This window comes from Emydura macquarii, unplaced genomic scaffold (genome assembly GCF_026122565.2).
Source record: "Emydura macquarii macquarii isolate MOO-44397 ecotype Brisbane River unplaced genomic scaffold, CSIRO-AGI_Emac_v2 contig_1477, whole genome shotgun sequence".
Taxonomy (NCBI): Eukaryota; Metazoa; Chordata; order Testudines; family Chelidae; genus Emydura; species Emydura macquarii.
This window is the reverse complement of record NW_027131614.1, coordinates 12,077,935-12,098,037: the sequence shown is the minus strand read 5'-3', so window position 1 is coordinate 12,098,037 and position 20,103 is coordinate 12,077,935. Positions and strand designations below refer to the sequence as shown.

Sequence of the window (20,103 nt, the reverse complement as noted above, 5' to 3'; positions counted from 1 at the left end):
GGAATTTATCTTTCATTAAATTTATTTTTGGATCTTTCGTATTCTAGGATACACAGATTTAGTTAGAAATCTCACTTAGATTCTGTTATCTTTTCCAGCACACAAGCTACAAATTTACTCTAAAGTCTTTATCATATGGTCAAATGGTCTCATAGTGGCCCTATGATTCCAACATCCATAACCTTTTATTATATCTTTAACTGAAGTTAAATGTGCTGTGAGGATTAATTTATAATTGATAATCTTACATTTTGCAGATCTTGAACTTTGAACTCAAGCCATTCTCCATGTGAACCCAGTCCTATTCAGATAATTGAAATCAGTTTCAAAATCATAATCCCGTGCCCTTTTCTTTAATGTAGGCATTGTTTGCCACAATTTTATATATAGCAGAAACAAACCCTTTTGTTCAGATTGTCCTAATTTTCAGAGATATTTTCCATCAGCAACTTCTGTAAAATCATCCAGACCATCTGCTGTGCCCTGCCAGTGCAGGGTTGTTACCTTCAGTATGGATTCTAGTATTTTGTCCTAAATATCCATTACATTTTCTAGTGTTTGTTCCTCAGTATCAGTTCCCCTGAATCATCCATTGCCTGCTGATTGTTTTGTTGTATCCAGTGGACAAGATATCATTTTGTTCCCAAATTGCCTCTCTGGAACAACTAGTTCCAATTACCAGCTGGATATGGCTTCTGAAGGGCTTCAGCTGTTCTGAGAAAGAAGAAAAACAGAAGCTCATTGCTCACTGAAGAATGCAATACTGGAACCAGTCTTGAGTAAACATATTTAGCTAGTGTTAATAAACAGTACTTCAGCGTTATCTTGATCCCAGACCCCTAAATAAAGTCATAAAATCTAGCCACCATGGCAGTTCGTATCTTATTGTATATATTCACATACAAAAATATTGTATTGTAAAAGCACTTGCCTCCATTCATTCAGAATGGAGGAAGGACTATACAAAATACATTTAACCAAAACGTCAAAGGGAGGAATTCATTCCAACACAGTTGCCCAGCAAAGCAAAGGGACTGAGAGGCTTGTGTCTCCATTATTATGTACTGCTGGGGACTGGAATAGCTCCTGGTGTGAGTTAGAGTAGTCTTGAGGTGTGTCCTGACTTGTGCCTGTGGGGCTGTGTGAAGGGCTGTGCAAACACCACCAGGGGGGGATCAATGGTTAAGAAGCAACTCTGGGCCCAGAAGGCCCCTCCCAGCTGCAGCTGCTGGGCATGCTCACAATGGAGACAAAGTTGAAAAGAGAGCCACCCCGCTCAGTCGGAGAGACAGAATAAGGGAGTAGTCCTATGTTGTTAGTTCCTTTAGAGAGGCTGCAAGAGCTCCTCACCACCTGGACCAGACCCCACTGCCAAGCTGCCAAAAGGCCCCACGGAGATCGGCAATGGTGGCCATTATTGAATGAGATGAGCCTCTGGACCACTGTCAGTGAGAACTCTCCTGTGAATCCATAAGCCAACCTCTTATTGTGACTTTAGAGAGGCAAAGGTCCTGGCAGGAAATGATGAGTGAGTTTCTGGGATATAGGAATGTCTTAAGCATGTCTTCTGTCCCTGGCATGACCCAATATAACACCTGCACCAGGATTTTCTTGGGACCTGTTGTAGAGCCAATGATGCTGGAAATGCACCTGCTGGGAAGATCCCCTGCTGTGGGGAGGGTCCCCATGGACCTTACAATGACATTGCAGGATTCTGGAAGTAATTGGCAGATACAAAGTGTCCATAATGCAGTAATGAATAGCCCCCAGAATTACTGAATAATTATTAATGAAATCTACTCATAAAAAAACCTAAATTAATTTTTGAGTGATTGAACTGAAAATTAAACTAATCTCCTCAATGTTTTTTTAATTTTGTAATAAAACTAAGATGAGTAAAATAAAATATAATTTTCCATTGATCATGTCCATAGGTTAGATGTAACAAATTATAATGGACATTATTAAAGAAAGTCGGTGGGTAAGTGGATATGTGATGGTATTTCTAGAACTCTAATTTAAGACCAACCTGTGGGTCAAATGTCGTAATGAATGTGGTGATCTCAAAACAGTTTGTATGCCACCCATGTAACACAATATGCCTAATAACATGATTTAAATCTCAGTTCAGAGGCTGAATGTCTTGACATTCTCAAAAAGAGTGCTTTGCCCAAAAGGGCTGAAAATGATATGTGGAAATTTACACTATGGATTTTCAAGTAGAACTAGAACTTCAATTTCTAGAGCAGGAAGTTCCATAATGTGCAGAAACAGAATCTCTCTTTCTGAATAATATATAAAAGTAGACACCAAAATCTTTCTGTATAATATATAAAAGTGGACATCAAATATGTTAGATCTTAGGCCCAGGTACTGCTAGAGTATTTCTGCTTGTATTTCCACTTCCATTTGTCCTTCCAAACAAATCAAAATGTATTTATTTGTCTTGCAGTCTGCATCATTCACCTGTAACAGTAGATATAGATTCTCGCCATATCTCCTTCTGGTCAGCCATCTTCTGGATTGGTGACCATTTTGTGCAGTCTTCTTAGTTGGGAAAAAGAAGCTACTATGTTATAAATTAGTGTGTAGGGAAAGCCCAACTGTAGCCTGCTATAAGGATATATAATCCTGACACAGAGATGTGTCTCATCAATAGGAATGGGAATTATATACTTAGAATAAACAGTGAGAAGAAAACTCAACCAATAGTAGCTAAAGAGAAATAGTTAAAGCTTGTAGAAAAATCTGGCTTTTAACCACATTTAAAATGTTAATTGTTACTATATATATTTCATTTTATAATATTCTGTCAGGAAAACTAAATGATGCACTCTCAAGAAAAAACGCTATGATTGAATATAAGTAGCTTCACCACCTTTTTTTGCTACATGGCTGTCAAGTCAGCAAAATTTTGACAGGGTATTTAAAACAACAGAATACAGATGGGAATTTTTAGCTTACTCATTCAGAACATCGATATTTTATAGATCTGAAGTGCCATTTTATGTTATGTGTAAACTGTTTCAACTTGGTGAATAGTTTATATGAGAAATTCATGGGCTATGCAGTATTCCTAAATTCCAGTATGACTTTTATATTCAGCTAAAATTTTAGGACATGATACAGTACTGTGTATTACATAAAAATTGTTAACTTAGTTTTATAGGAAATTCCTTCTGTTTGCTGCAAATATCTGTGTGGGTGTTTAAAAGCTGGATATTATGAATATTTATGAATTTACCTAAATTGTACAGTCTCTCTAATTTATTCAAGAGACAGCATTAATTCTAGTTCCCAAACGCTGCCATTTCACCGTTATTTTCACATATAAATCCATAATAGGAGTACAGATACACACATACAGATGTGATTTTCCAAAGCACCTACATGATTTAGGACTAGAAAATTCCACCTTATTATAGGAGGCGCTGATAGTAAGGACTGTATTTAGGATGCCCAACTTTTTCCATCACTGTGACATTTTTTGAGGGAGAGCGAGAGGTTCTAACATCTCCATTATCTGCTGCAGGCCTTTGAAACTCAACAGGGACAATGGGACATTTGTGCCATGGAAATCTGGTTCAGGTTTGGCTGAATTATAAACTGTTTTAAAATTACCCTTTCTCTTTCTCTTGCTTCTGATGTTAGCAGAATTTTGGCAGCTTGCCAAAATAAAAACCATTCTTGAAAGCTGTAAGGGTGTGCTGCCACAACAGTAGCTCACACAGTACTTGGAATACTTAGGAGTGCCAGAGAAGATGTAGTTGCAGGAGTGGCGAGAGCCAACTGAGAAATCCACCCACTCCCATCTATGGTCAGAGTTCCCTACCCCTGGACACAGTACATTGCATCAACAGCCCATGTTTTCTCTCTCGGAGGACCAGATGTACCAGGAGCCCCTCAGTTATTGGTGTGAGAAAACAGAGGACCAGCCTGTGCTCTCCCAACCATACCCTGAACCCAGCACATGGTGCCAAACTGGAGACTTAAGGCCTGATTCTCTTCCTATAGTGGGGTGGTTTCAGAGAAATTGCATTGAATGCTCTGGAGTTACAAGTGAGATTAGAATCTGGGTCTTAAGCCTTAAACCAAGTTTATCAATGGCATGGCTGTGATATTGTGTGTGTTGGTATTATAATGGGCTTATTTTTGAAGAAAATTACAAATAATTCACTTAATAATGAGTCTTCTGTTAGCACTGGTAAAAAAAAGTCAGTTTAATTCTCCTTACTCCTGAAAAGGGGAATAGATGAAACATTTTTGGGATGAGAAATGTGCAACATGCACTTCTACTATTGGTGGCTTACCCTCTTCTTTCCTCTCCCTTTCCCCCACCCCCCATTAACTAATCCAGAGGTATTGCCAATAGACAATTCACTTCTGAAGCACTTATTTAACATTTTAACTTTACTTGATTAATTGCTTCAGTGGAAAATAGCTGAGATTGTATTTTTGAAAATAAAATGTTTGTGAAATAAAATGTCATCCTGTTTGCTTCTGGATTCAATTCAAGGGGGTTATATTAATCTTTAAAACACTTGCATGGTTTGGGTCTAGCAGAGGCTTAACTTTTTAGATGATCTCCCAGAAAAAACATTGTAGGATCTCCCCTGCCCCATAACAAGGTTTTAATTCAGCAAGGCACGCTAAGCATATGTCTAACTTTAAACATCTGAGTTGTCCCATCAGTTTCACATGCATAAAGTCAGTCATCATGTGCTTATGTCTTTTACTGAATCAGGGCCTTAATGCACCAGATCTTTTTCCAGTACAACCCTCATTTTCCCTGCGGCTCAAAAGAGGACTGCACTGGATGAGCAAGCATCTCAGACAGATGATTAAGAGAAAACAAAAAGCCTACAAGGAGTGGAAGGTAGGAGGGGTCAGCAAGGAAAGCTACCTCTTGGAGGTCAGAACATGTAGGGATAAAGTGAGATAGGCTAAAAGCCAAGTAGAGTTGGACCTTGCAAAGGGAATTAAAACCAATAGTAAAAGGCTTTATAGCCATATAAATAGGAAGAAAACAAAGAAAGAAGAAGTGGGACCACTAAGCACTGAGGATGGGGAGGAGGATAAGGATAATCTAGACATGATCCAATATCTAATATCCAATATCAAATACTTTGCCTCCGTTTTTAATGAGGCTAATGAAGATCTTGAGGATAGTGGCAGGATGGCTAATGGGAATGAGGATATGGAGGTAGAAATTATCACATCCGAGGTAGAAGTCAAATTTGAACAGTTTAATGGGACTAAACTGGGGGGCCCGGATAATCTCCATCCAATAATATTAAAGAAATTGGTACCTAAAATTGCAAACCCATTAGCAAGGATTTTAAATGAATCTGTAAACTCAGAGGTTGTACTGTATGACTGGAGAATTGCTGACATATTTCCTATTTTTAAGAAAGGGAAAAAGGTGATTCGGGTAACTACAGGCCTGTTAGTTTGACCTCAGTAGTATGCAAGGTCTTGGAGAACTTTTTGAAAGAGAAAGTAGTTAAGGACATCAAGATTAACAGTAACTGGGACAAAATACAACATGGCTTTACAAAAGGTAGATCATGCCAGACCAACCTGATCTCCTTTTTTGAGAAGATAACAGATTTTTTAGACAATGGGAATGCAGTGGATCTAATTTACCTATATTTCAGTAAGCCATTTGATACAGTTCCACATTATTATTAGTTAAATTGGAAAAGATGAGGATTAATATGAAAATTGAAAGATGGATAAGGAACTGGTTAAAGGGGAGACTACAACGGGTAATACTGAAAGGTGAACTGTCAGACTCGAGGGAGGTTACTAGTAAAGTTCCTCAGGGATTGGTTTTGGGACCAATCTTATTTAACATTTTTATTAGTGACCTTGGCACAAAAAGTAGGAATGTGCTAATAAAGTTTGCGGATGACACAAAGTTGGGAGATACTACCAATACAGAGAAGGATCAGGATATCATACAAGAAGATCTGGATAACATTCTAAACTGGAATAATAGAAATAGGATGAAATTTAATAGTGGAAAGTTCAAGGTCATGCATTTAGGGACTAATAACAAGAATTTTTGCTATAAGCTGAGGATGCATCAGTTAGAAGTGAAGAGGAGAAGGACCAGTTGATCACAGGATGACTATGAGCCACCAATGTGATGTGGCCATAAAAAAAGTTCATGTGGCCCTAGGATGTATCAGATTAGGCATTTCCTGTAGAGATAGGGAGGTCTTAGTGCCGTTATACAAAGTACTGGTGAGACCTCATCTGGAATATTGTGTGCAGTTCTGGTCCCCCATGTTTAAGAAAGATGAATTCAAACTGGAACAAGTGCAGAGAAGGGCTACTAAGATGATCCGCAGAATGGAAAACCTGCCTTATGAGAGGAGACTCAAAGAGCTTGGCTTGTTTAGCCTAACCAAAATAAGGTTATGGGGAGATATGATTGCTATCTATAAATACATCAGAGGGATAAATACCCCGGGGTGGGAAGAGGAATTATTTAAATTCAGTGCCAGTGTGGACACAAGAACAAATGGATATAAACTAGCCACCAGGAAGTTTAGACTTGAAATTAGACGTAGGTTTCTAACCATCAGAGAAGTGAAGTTCTGGAATAGCCTTCCAAGGGGAGCGGGGGGGGAATCTAGCTGGCTTCAAAACTGAGCTTGATAAATTTATGAAGGGGATGGTATGAGGGGTCAGCCTAATTTGGCAATTAACTGATCTTTGACTACTAGTGGTAAATATGCCAATGGCCTGTGATGGGACATTTGATGGGGTGGGTTCTGAGTTACTAATGAGAATTCTTTCTTGGGTTTCTGGCTGGTGAGTCTTGCCCACATGCTCAGGGTTTAGTTGATCACCATATTTGGGGTTGGGAAGAAATTTTTCCCCAGGGCAGATTGGCAGAGGCCCTGGAGGTTTTTCGTCTTCCCCTGTAGCTTGGGGCATGAGTCACTTCGTGGCGGACTCTCTGTACCTTAAAGTCTTTAAACCATGATTTGGGGACTTCAGTAACTCAGAGTTTAGGGGTCTATTACAGGAGTTGGTGAGTGAGGGTCTATGGCCTGCGTTGTGCAGGAGGTCAGACTAGATGATCATATTGGTCCCTTTTGAGCTAAAAGTCTATGAGCCTATGAAAACCATCAGTATCTCCCAACATAGTGGGCCCCACAAAAGAAACCCATCATTCTTCTTGCTAATCCAGCCCTCTGATAAAACAAATCCATCCATTTTGGATGGCAGGAAGCTGAAGTCAGTAAAGTTCAAACTAGAAATAAGATGCAGATTTTTAACAGATCACCAAGGAATGAAGTAAATTCTCTATTGGATGGAATCCTTAAATCAGGATCAGATACCTTTCTGTGCTTTAGCTCAACCACAAGTTATTGGTGGACTGAAAGTGGCATTGTTCAGAGTAACATTTTTGGTATCTTTTTTTTTGAGCTCTTAGGATCAGCGAGCTAGTACCTGGGTTCTACCGGAAGGACTTTGGAACTGCGGGATATACACAGGGAGGGGTTAGCAGTTATATTAAACGTCAATGGATCAAGGAGACTGGAGTGAATCCATTATCCCAGGGAAGAGTGGCAAGCCCAAGGTCTGCCCTGTGGAGGTTTTTAGGGTATACATGGCAATAAGACCAGCTAGGGAAGGGCCCCTCTTTATGCTCGATGACAGGAGTCTCCTCACAACATACCAGTTTAAGGTGTTGAGATCAGTCTGATGAGTTTGGGGCTCCCAGCATGTGAATTTGGTTCCCACTCATTCAGGATCAGGGTGGCAACAGCAGCAGCCCAGCTGGGTATGGAGGTTAGGGCAATTCAGGCAGTTAGATATTGACACTGACATTCTGAAGCATACAGAATGTACATGAGATCCCAGATGGGGAATCAGTATTAATTTTCCATTGTGTTTTCACTCCAGATGCTCTTTTACACCATTCAAGTGTTGTAAAGATGATATATTTCATAAAAGAATCTAGCTCAGTTCATGGAACAGATTCTCTAAGATTTTGATGTTTTCCTCTACTATTCAGGTGATATCTTCATAACGAAATTTTGAAGTGATTCTGAAAAGGTCACAGAAATGCTGGTTTACATTAAGAAAGGCAAATGTCCTTTCCCTCCCCACCCCAGAACCAACATGCTTATTGGTGGCACAGATGCATAAATTATAGCTGAAGTGTACAGAACATGTTACAATGACAAAGTCCTTTTATGATTGGTGTGAATTTGGTCTGAGGTTCTGAAGAGTTCTGTATGCTTTGATAGAAACAGACACAATGTACTAAGTAGACAACTATTCCCAAGTGGAAAACAAAACAATTAAAACAATCATTCTCAACAAAACCTTTTCTTATTCAATAGCATAGCTAGTAAATCACAAGATGATCCAAAACAATTTAAAGCAATCGAGTGAGATACATTTTTGTGCTGTTACAATGAACCATTATACGGGCAAGCTTCAATAAGCTATTACATGTATAAGCAAACATATTATATGTTCACTCTCCCTGGTAATTATTACCTAATTTATTTACTTCCTGTTCTAGCCCATATTATACAGAGGAATAGTATGCTGATATTGCTAAAATGTGACCATAAATCTTACCCCAACAAACTTCCTTCCATATGTTTTCCAGGAGGCTATTTTATTTCCTTCACTACCATCCTCAGCCTTGTCATCATGGAAACCCTCCCTCCAGCTGATGAGTGCTGTACAGAATGCCCGCCAGTTCCTGTTTACTTTATTCAAAGCATTATCCACAAAGAGTCTATCAAGAGAAACTAGGAGGGACTCATTCACTGGTGCCCCCAACCCATACCAGTTGTGAAAGCAAAGACCAAATTCAGGACAGAGATTAAGTTCCCTCATACTTTGCCACTAGACAGTGATATAAGTGACTGAAGTTTACTTTCTTCTGAGTATGATTCTTATAATATCTATCAATTAATTCAACATACTGGGGATGATCCTGCATTGAGGAGGATACACTAGACAGGATCCTTCCATCTGTGCAGTATTACATTTACTTCAGTGGTACTCTGAACAGGCACAGAGATCTGATATCAGATTCTGATGTAAGTTTGGGTTCTTCGAGTGCTTGTTCATCTTCATTCTACTATAGGTGTGTGCAGGTCTCCGTTCACGGTTACCTGGAACTTTTTTCCCCTTAGCAGATCCCGTAGGGCCAGCTCTGGAGCCCCTGGCGCCCCACGCACATGCCACGGTATATTTGGCGCTGCCGGCCCTACACCCCCTCAGTTCCTTCTTTCCGCCCGTGACGGTTGCTGGAACTAGCCTTGCTTGCAGCAAATACTATTCCCCTTGTTTGGGCTTGTTTGATATTCTAAGTTAGTTTTAGTTAGTTAAGTAGTTGTTAAGTGTTGTTAAGTGTAGTTAGAGATAAGGCAAGTCCCTGTGGGGACTTAGAGTGGCCGGGCCATGCCCTGGTCACCAGGATTCAAGTTGTGTGCCTCCTGTGGGAAGGCCTTCCCACTCAGCGACCCCCACAACTGCTGTCTTAAGTGCTTGGGGGAAGCCCACAGGAAAGAGAAGTGTAAGACCTGCAGGGCTTTTAAACCGAGGACTCAAAAGGACCGAGAGATCCGGTTGAAAGCCCTGTTGATGGAGGCAGTGCACTGCCGGCACCAGGCTCGACTCGGCACCGCGCAACGTCGCGGGAACTGAAGAGGAATAAGCAGTGTGTGGAGCGCGGACACTGTCCTGCGCCGTAAGCATGGGCAGGGTCAACTACGGAGATGCACCGGACCTGGCCCATCGAGTCTTCTCTGGTGCCTGCATCTCCAGTCAGGGAGCCTCCCCCGACTCCTGGGAGTGGGAGGAGAGTGCCCCTGCCGACGCTGTCAACACCAGATGCTTTTCAGGCGGCAAGAGCCTTGTTGGCCTTGCCTACACCACCTCCGCCCCACCTCTGCCGAGGGAGAAGGGGCCAGTGTCATGGGGGAAAACCGCATTGTGTCCCCCCCCCGAATGGCAGTGGAGATCCCTGGTGTAGGGAGGAAGATCTCCCACTGGATGGTCTCTGAGGGTAGAGCAGAGCCGCTCCTCCAGCAGTCACTCCAGGTCGGCGTCGTTGAGCCGACCTGCTCCGGCACAGAACATGGAGTCTCCCCCTCGGCGTTGACATCGATCCCTGGCACCGGAGGCAGCGCATGCCAGGAGGTGGCACTGGTCGAAGTCTGCCAGGCGGCGCTTGGACAGCTCCCATTCCAAATCCCTGGCACCGATGAGTTCGCCCCTACCTAGACGGTGCAGGACCAGGTCGCCATGGGAGGACCCAGCACCGAGGAGTTCATCTGCACTGAGGTGGCACAGAACCCGGTCGCCATGGGAGGACCCGGCATCGTGCAGTCCACAACGCGGAACCCGGTCGCCGGAGTCTGGTTCAGCACCGAGGTGTTCAGAACGGCGCCGACCTCAGTCACTGAAGGTGTCTGCAAGGCAAGCGGCAGCGGAAATCATCAGTACTGAGATGACGCTCAGGTACCTCTAGTTCTTCGGAGCGCATCTCCGTTCGTCGGCACTACTCGCAGCGACGGAGACAGTCCTCATCGTCCTTCAGGTCGGAGGCGTCAAGAGGGAGGTCCCTGGCATGGAATGGTGCCTGGGACCGAGGATGTACACAGCACCACCGGTCCAGTGACTTGGGGTTTCCCAGGGGGGACAGTCCTCTGGAGAGCCGACGCCCCCATGAAGTGTTATAGCTCGTGGCGCAGTCAGCCCCGGGTTGGCCCCAGGGTCAATGGCCGCAAAAACGGCCTTATTGAGCCCATGGGGTATCCGGATGGGGCCGGGGCCCCAATCCATTATGTCATCGGGGGTACAGTCCGTGTCTCTGGCACAGGAGAAGGCCCATAGATACCACTCCTCGGTCGAGGAGTCGGACCCCATGGAGGGACCCTCAACGGGTGCAGCCCTTTGCCAGGAGGGGGTGCATCTGCAGGATGCACCTCGGCAGTCCTCTTCCTCCTCACCAGATGAGGCAGTCTCCTGGGACCACTCGGTGCCACTGGAGGATTTCAGGGAGCACCAGGAGCTGCTCAAGAGGGTGGCCACCAACTTGGGGCTGTAGGTGAAAAATCTAGAAGAGGCCTAAGATAGCCTCTTTAATGTGCTGGTGGCGACTGCCCCAGCAAGAGTGGCCCTCCCAGTCCACGAAAGGGTCCTTAAGATTGTAAAGGCCCTGTGGCAAACCCCTTCCTCAATCGCCCCTGTGTCAAAGGTGACCAAGAAAAAATATTATGTCCCAGCCGAAGGTTTTGAGTATTTGTTCACTCACCCCGCCCCTGGAACCCTGGTGGTAGATGCGGCTAACCAGTGAGACAGGCAGGTCAGCCACTCCCAAAAACAAAGACAATAAGAAGCTAGACTTGTTCAGGAGAAAGGTTTATTCCACAGTAAGCCTGCAGTTCAGGATTACCAACGATCAGGCCCTCCTGGGTAGATATAATTTCAACCTGTGGGACTCCCTCACTGTTGCCCTGCCCCAGGACTATGCTGCAGACTTTAGCACCATCGTGGAGGAAGGAACCACGGTAGCCAGGGCAGCACTCCACACGTCCTGTGTCGCTGCTTACTCGGCGGGCAGGGCCATATCTTCCGCTATCTGCATGAGAAGGTGCTCGTGGCTGCAGTTCTCAGGCCTGTCCCAGGAGGTGCAGCAGTCTATTCAGGACTCCCCTTTGATGAGTCGGCCCTATTCTCTGACCAGACCGATGCGAAGTTGCACGGTCTGAAGGACTCCAGGGCTACGCTTCAGTCCCTCAGTCTGTACACGCCCCAGTTTTCTAGGCATCAGTCATGGCCACAGGTGCAGCAGCAGCCAAGGCCTCCGCCCAGACCTTTTCAACCCTATAGGAATAGGGATAGGAATAGAAGGGTTAGAAGGAGAAATCAGCCCCCCAGCTCATCCTCAGCTCCCCAGCAGGGACCCCCCATGATATCGGGCAACCAGAGGAGACAATTTTGATAGTGTGCCTGAGGGTGGTGCCTCGACTGCTCTCCTGGATCCGCCCCGCCCCTTCCTAAACAGGTTAAGGCCCTTCTATCCCAAATGGGCAAAGATCACTTTGGACCATTGGGTCCTTGGGATAGTCTCAGGGGGCTATGCCCTACAGTTTACATCTACCCCCCCCAACAAACGCTCCCCCTCCATCCCTCTTCAGGGACTCCTCTCACGAGCAACTCATCTTGCAGGAGTTGGAAACCCTCCTCAACATAAGATCCGTGGAAATGTTCCCTCAAGGCAGAAGGAGGAAGGGGTTCTATTCGAGGTAATTCCTCATCCCCAAGGCGTAGGGGGGGTCTGAGACTCATATTAGACCTGCGTTGTCTAAACAAATATGTCAAATGACTCAGGTTTCGCATGGTCTCCCTAGCCTCCATAATTCCTTCCCTGGATCCAGGAGACTGGTATGCCACCCTCGACCTCAAGGACGCATACTTCCATGTGTCTATCCTCTGCAGCCACAGGCGTTTTGTCCATTTCACAGTGTCTGGCTCCCACTACCAGTTTACAGCCCTACCCTTTGGCCTATCTTTGTCTCCAAGTGTGTTCACCAAATGCATGGCAGTAGTGGCTGCCCACCTGAGATGAAAGGGTGTACAAATTTTTCCTTACCTGGATGATTGGCTGATCAGGAGCAGGTCCACGTCCCAAGTTCAGGAGACCGTTACCCTCACTTGCTCCACATGCAGCAGGCTGGGACTGCTCATAAATAAGCAGAAGTCCTCACTAACCCCAGTGCAACGCATAGAATTAATTGGGGCCACCCTGGACGCTTCCCAGGCCAGAGCCTTCCTGCCTCAGCCATGTTTCGAGGCGATGGTCTCTATCATCTCCCAGCTGTACTGATGCCCCACGACAACAGCCAGGCACTGCCTACAGCTGTTAGGCCACATGGCGGCCTGCACATACATAGTGAGACTAGCTTGCCTGAGGCTCAGACCACTTCAGGCATGGTTGGCCTCGGTATAAGTGCTGAGCAGACACCCATTGAACTATGTGGTCACAGTTCCCCCGCCTGTCTTAGCCTCCCTAAACTGGTGGCGGACTCCCAGGGCAGTGATGAAGGGCATTCCATTCAGGGAACTGGTCCTGTTGGTCACCCTAATTTCTGACGTGTCGGATGTAGGATGGGGAGCCCTCATCAGCACCAATCATCAGCCCCTGGAGGGAAAATCGCTGTTGTCCCATCCCATGTCGGTCAGGTTCCTCAAGGGGGTGGAGAGGCTTTATCCATTCCACAACCCACTCCCTGTCCCCACTGCCGGAGTTAGCAGAAAGAAAGGACTGAGGGAACGTAGGGCCGGCAGCGCCTCATATACCGCGGCATGTGTGTGGGGCTTCAGGGGGCTCCAGATCCGGCCCTACGGGATCTGCTAAGGGGAAAAAAGTTCTGGGTAACCGTGCATGGAGGCGTGCACACACGTATAGTGGAATGGACATGGGCAACACATCTCGAAGAACATCAGTTACTGGTAAGTAACCTTGTTACATTGCAGCATAAGTTTCCTGGATGTCATTTTAACACTGCAGATAAAGGTTCTCTCTTAAAATGAAAGGGACACTACCAATTTAATAACTGCATTTCCTTTTGAAAAAGCTGTACCCACTCTTGTAACAAGTATTCTCTAAACTACAATTGCTGAAAGAGATTATAGTAAAAATATTCTCTGTTGTTTCCAGTTTATTCACTTTGAGCATTTGACAGCACTTTGTGTACAATCATTTCCACTTCTTGCCTCATGGACTAGCATGACACCATCACTCCCATGCACTGCTCTGTGGCAAGAACTCACATGCACCACCTTCGTGTGGTCCTCCAAAAGGCCATTAATAGCAGCAACAAAACTGAAACTGAAGTGGCAGAAGGCAGATGTGGGCTGGGAATTCTCATCTGGCATGGAGTAACTCTTATGCCAGTTTCATCCTCTACCCTGCACAGAGAGTGTCAGAGGCAGGGTAAGCCCAAACTCTTCTCTTAGTCTGGCAATTCACAGCTGGTGAATAGTCTCTAGAGTGCTCTGACATATAGGCTGGGGGCAGCGTGAGAATCGGGGAGCCAGAATCCCTGAAAGCCTTTCCTCTCCACCCCTTGCAACAAACACCTTGCAAAAGAAAAATATTTTACCTATAATCTGGACTATAGTAGCCTTCTATAACTAAACAGACTTTTGTGTACTTATTTTAAATGTAATCTGTCTGTAATGTCATCTGTTTATGTTCTTGAGGCAGGTCCACTTCAACTCCTCAGACAGTTTAGCACGTACATTTTGTTGATATTTGGGAGTGGAAATGTCTGGACTCTTATAAGTCTCTTTGGCTTGGCCAGCTGCATGTGTGTACCAGAGATTCACAAACACTAGTGTCCTACCATTTACTGAGTGATCCCCGTCCAAGCAGTGATGGCGTGATCCCACACTGCTTGGTTTGACTGATGTTGTGGCTAGATGGTTCCTGGTTGACTCACTAATTTGTGGATAAATTGTATAGTCAGTTGTTTGACCACACTTTGGTAAAATATGAAATATACTGGACAACAAATAACTAATGTCAGTCAGATTTATTAATATGGTACAGGAAAAAGGTTTTATACAATACAGTAGAACCTCAGAGTTACCAACACCAGAGTTATGAACTGGCCAGTCAACCACACACCTCAATTGGAATCAGAAGTTCACAGTCAGGCAGCTGCAGAGAGAGAGGGGAAAAAAAAGCAAATACAGTACAGTAATGTGTTAAACATAAACTACTAAAAAAATAAAGGAAAAGCAGCATTTTTCTTTTGCATAGTAGTGTTTCAAAGCTGTATTACGTTAATGTTCAGTTGTAAACTTTTGAATGAACAACCATAATGTTTTGTTCAGAGTTATGAACATTTCAGAATTAAGAACAACCTCCATTCCCGAGGTGTTCGTAATTCTGAGGTTCTACTGTACAGTCTCTGAAGAGGAGTCCTGTGCAGCAATGTTACATTCATTTTACGCAAAAAGTGTGCTCCCCCAAGTTATATCCTTAAAGTCATCTTTTTATATCCTACTTGTTTATCAGTACAAGGTACTATATATGTCACCTGAAACTGGATTAAATTAATCATCTTTTTACCTTGTTTATTTCTGGTACCATGGTTTACCCCTTTATCTTTTGTTCTTACCCCATGCATTCCAGGTCATGATGCACCTTATCTTTGTTCTGAGCACATGCATTCCAGGTGCTAAGGGGTGTGAAGACACCTCCTAGACCAGTACCAGGATAAATAGCTTTGTGAGTCAGGTAACTCCCTTTCTGTTGCCATAAGGAAACAATTATATGTCCTGATACTGACAGTTTTTCTATCTACTTAAACAAAGTTTACTTCGGCTAATCCAAGGTGTTATTGAATACTTAGCATAAGTGAACAGGATTATAACAATGGTACAGGACAACTTGAGCTATAAAGAGCTATATTAATGCTTAATATGTGTACTTAAATGCTTATAATATATATTGTGGATAATATGTATGTATGCTAGCCAGCATATATTAGTCAACACCGTGCATGGAAGAATACAGGGTATTCTTAGTTTTTCATTTCTTCCTTGCATTTTGTGGGTTTGTGTCAAGTATGTTGTTGGTGTTGCAACCCCAAATGCTTTACAAGAATGTTTTTGTATATGTATTTTTTTGGTTTTGTACTTGGTTAGTGTAATAGGGTGGCTTGCTTCTTAAGGGCTAAAGACTTGGGGACAGCCAATCCTGATTACTAAGGAGGAACATCTGAGCAAGGTTCACCTGGTTCCCTTATAAAGGGCAGTAGGAAGTTGCAGCAGGACAGTTCTCAGGGAAAGCAGAGGTTGTTGGTAGCAAGTAGGATCCAGCAGAGAATCTTGGACTTGGGGAATGGGAATACAAGCAGAAAAGGCCTGAGAGAATATGTGGATTTGAGAACTTTATTTTGAATTATTTTTATTTAATAAAGCAGAACCCAAGAAGGGGTGAAATGTACAAAAGTGTCTGAGAGTTATTGAAGAAGCCCCTTGAAAGGGGAAACTGAGATAAGGGGCTACTTGCAAGGCTGCCCTGAGGCCATGAAATGACTCATGGGAGGTAGCCACCATACACAATTTGCTTAACCAGAAATATAGAATTGGAGGGTAAAGTGATCTGCACAAAGTGTGTTGATCTGATGATTAGATGATGTGATAAATCATGGTTTCTGGCTTTGGTTTGATTCACATGTTTTGTATACAATATTTGTTTTACATTGTGCCAGCAGGGCTAAAATATACAGTACCATTTATGCATTTGTATCTTAAATGAATAATCCTACATGTGGTTTGCAAGAAAACAGATTGATTTAAATGGGCATTGAGAGCACTTAGCATCTCACAGGACCATACCCTTTTTGTACTTTGTTGTTTTATACTTTTTTTTATATTATTGGGCTGTTAAATGATTAACTTACAGAACACATACCACACAGGCTGTCTTTAATTATTGACTTCATTGGATGTTCTAGGAAAATTCTGAATAAATAGGATTAGGCTACATTAAAACTGGAAGCTAGTTTACTTCAGAAATTTGGCATCCTCTGAGAAAATTTTGCAAATGCAGCAGTGTATAACTAAATTTCATTTAGCAAGCTTCTCAGTGAGAGCACACACAACTACTCCCTCTTCACTCGGACTATGCCAGACTATGTGATCATTCCAGAGGACATTTTGAATAACTAGCAGTGCTACACATATGTGAATGCTCCACAGATTAATACTAGTAATGGTTAATAATTTAACATGACTGACAACTCAAACTTTCCTCAAAAATGTTGACGATAGGCTTTGACTTAATTAATTACAGTTATTAATGGTCCTTTACTTTTTGGTCTGTATAAGGTACAATGCTGCATTAAGTTTTTTCTTTCTTTAAGGAACTGATGACCAAGCTGATAACAGAGACTCCTGACCAGCCAATCCCATTTCTCATTGACCATCTTCAGTCCAAACAGGGGAATCGCAGTCAGCTTCAGAGAACATTGTCTGGATCTGCTGCTCTCTGGGCAGAAAGTGAGGCATCAGGTAAGTTGGGGAACATTTGTATGTTTTGAGATGAAAAAATAATTCTAGAAAGAATTTACTTTTCTCCTGTAATTATGCCAAACACATAACATAAGAAAACAGAAGGGAGTATTGTAAGATGAACAGAAACTAATATTCTTAAATAGAATTTGTTTTTATTTATTCTTTGTGCCATTCAAGAAATCCGTATGATAGAAAGGAGACAAATCCATAAGGCATAAAGAGCCAGATGTTCCCGTGATTGGGTTAGTCCCACTTAAGGGCAAGAAAACTCAGTGACTTTTTATTTTCGTTCTCTTTTTCTATGCTTCCCCATTTCATCCATATATAACTTCTGGATATTCAGGGGATTGGATATTATTTGATGGAGGTCTACATGTCTATAAGCAGAAGCAGCTGGAGAACAGGCAGAGAGAGAAAGCATGTGAAGCACTTGCAGCGTGACCCTAAGGGAAAGCCAAGAGAGAAGTCTTTTAGGCAGAGTATTGGCTGGAAAGAGGCTTAGAACTGTGAGCAAAGGAAGTGCCTCGTTGTTTGATTCCTACTGTAAAGAAACAGGATTGCATAAAATAAAAACCTTGACTCCATCAATTTCTCCTCTTAATGGAAACAATCTGCAAGACCCTGATATTTGGCTAACTGCTTGGGTCAAAAAAGGTAGCAATATAATTCAAGGTATACAAACAGTAAGAGATCTATAAAATAAATATAGATGAAATATACAATGGAGCTATGGGTTACAGTTAGTCTTGATTTAGATTTTTAATAACACATTTTGACAACCCTTCACCCCAACACTTTTCATAGGAAGAAGCTTTTACTACTGAATGAACCCCTGTGTGACAAATTTATGTTCTGAGCTTTCAAAACATATGAAATAGCATACACTCTGACTTTAAAATAGCAATCCCCGCATCGATAAGCCAGTAGATTTTGGTACATATTCGTCCATAACAGTTTTTATTAAAATTTTGGTTTTGTAACAAAGAAGTTGATTGAAAATCTCTGTCAGAATGTAGCAGACCTCCATCAGATGCATAATAGGTAGTTTTTAATTGTATGGTGAATACATATTTCATTAATATGCAATTGACATTTACGGTTTTGAGTCTAAGCACTCAACTTTGTTTCAGAACCACTGGAAGCTGGGGAAAGAACATGGATGGGCCTGAAAGGGGTTCGGGAGAAGGAGAGGCAGGCTGGAAGTGGATGAGCTCTGACCTCTGATGTGTAATACATTTGGCAGCTTGCTGATGTCAGTTATTTATGTAACTTTAAAGTGCAATTGATTTTCATAACCTTTTTAAATAATGCCATATAGTAATATGAGTAAAGCTACCAGAATCTGTCCATTTATTTTTTTAAATGCTTGTGTTTAATGGTAGATCTTTCCTTAAATTGCACTTAGAACCTGTAATGAAAACTTAACAAAGTTATGGTTTTTTTGCTTTTTTGTTTGTTTTTTTGGATGGGAATTAACAGGCAGGTGCAAAGCATTCATTAATGAGGGGGACTAAGTTGAATGTTAGGTATGAAGTGGAACTCTTTGCCAGAGAATGTTGTGAAGACCAAGAGTATAATGGGGTTTAAAAAAGAACTAGATAAGTTCATGGATGACAGGTCCATCAATGGCTATTAGCCAGGATAGGCAGGGATTGCTGTTTGTCAGAGTTTGGAAATGGCTGACAAGATAAATCACTTGACGATTACCTATTCTATTCATTCCCTCTGAAGAACCTGGCATTGGGCACTGTCAGAAGACAGGATCCTGGGATAGATGGACCATTGGTCTGATCCAGTATAGTTGTTCTAATGTTCTTATAAATAAATGCTAAATAACTATTTCCATTAAAACTCTGTTGAGAAACAGTCTCAAAACAGGGATTGTTTTAAGTACATCAGAAATGAAGGATATTCAAAACAAGACTTCATTTGAACTCCATACCTGTATAATATACACCAGGCCCTGCCCTTCAATGGCATGAAGCTGTCATAAAGTGACATAACTGGCCACAGGATGCTCCCCTATGCAAAGGGAATATTTAGGTGGTGCAGCTTTGCTGTAAGGACTTCTATGTCTCCCCCAGGCTTGTGACTGGCACACAGAGCATGGCCTGGAGGTATGGGCACTTCTCCACCCTAGTGATTCCTGGCTGCAATATCCAGTCAGTGCAAGTTGAAGCAGCCTCCTCATTGCTCCCATTTGTGCTTGTTGACTGGCCCATCCAAAAGTAGCCCTAATATTGGGGAGGAGCAAAGGTGGCTTAAAGCCACTGTTTCTGTTCTCCTCTCCCAACTGTGCCGAGGGCTTCTTGGTCAGAACTAAGGATCATCCACTGCATTTTTAATCAAATTTCGCAAGTCAATTGTGAAGGGAAGCAAGCAGTAGTTTGTATATTCTTGTGCCATGATCTGAAATTGTGTTCGGCATAATTCAGCATGGGGAGGAGGAAGAGCAGCTGACCCTCCCGCTTCTACACTGATACTTTGGGTTGCCTGGATATATTGGTTATATTTTTATCTGGTGTGACAAAGTTAGACCTGACAGCTATAAGAGAATGGTAGAAGGCCTGTATATCAGCCATAGAATGGTGAAGGCCCTTTTCCTTATTAGCTGAAAAGAGGTTATCTCTGGTTAATTGGAGACACCTGAGTCCAATTAAGGGCTGCCAGTGACCTTTAGAAACTCCTCTTCTGGTGAGAGAGGGAGACAGAAGGGATGAGAAACAAACTGCAGCAGGGTTAGGGGCAGCAGGGAGAGAAGGTGGAAGGCTGCTCTCCTTCTTATAGGGGAAATAGTCACATTAACTTCTGTTTGGGGAAGGACTGGCAACCAGATGCCAGCATAATAAAGCAATGCCCTGGGGAGGAGGCAGGGAAACATATTTCCTTTGTGTTGTTTGATTTTTGCTTAAGAGAACTTCTTGGGCCTACCCTGAGGCCCACCTTGTAAATCTTGAAAAAATAAACCAGAGTGAAGAACTAAAAACTTCTGCTACACTCCAGGCACCCACCTCCAGAGAG

At 43.0% G+C, this 20,103-nt stretch overlaps 1 protein-coding gene across 3 annotated transcripts in view; it reads left to right on the top strand.

The window, feature by feature from the left end:
* CUNH8orf34 (chromosome unknown C8orf34 homolog) overlaps positions 1-20,103 on the top strand; it is a 239,953-nt gene that overhangs the window by 38,674 nt on the left and 181,176 nt on the right. For all 3 annotated transcript variants that reach the window (XM_067553651.1, XM_067553650.1, XM_067553652.1), the window contains one exon: positions 16,932-17,079. In XM_067553651.1, coding sequence (XP_067409752.1) covers positions 16,932-17,079 — 148 coding nt within the window. The remainder of the gene's footprint in view (positions 1-16,931; positions 17,080-20,103) is intronic.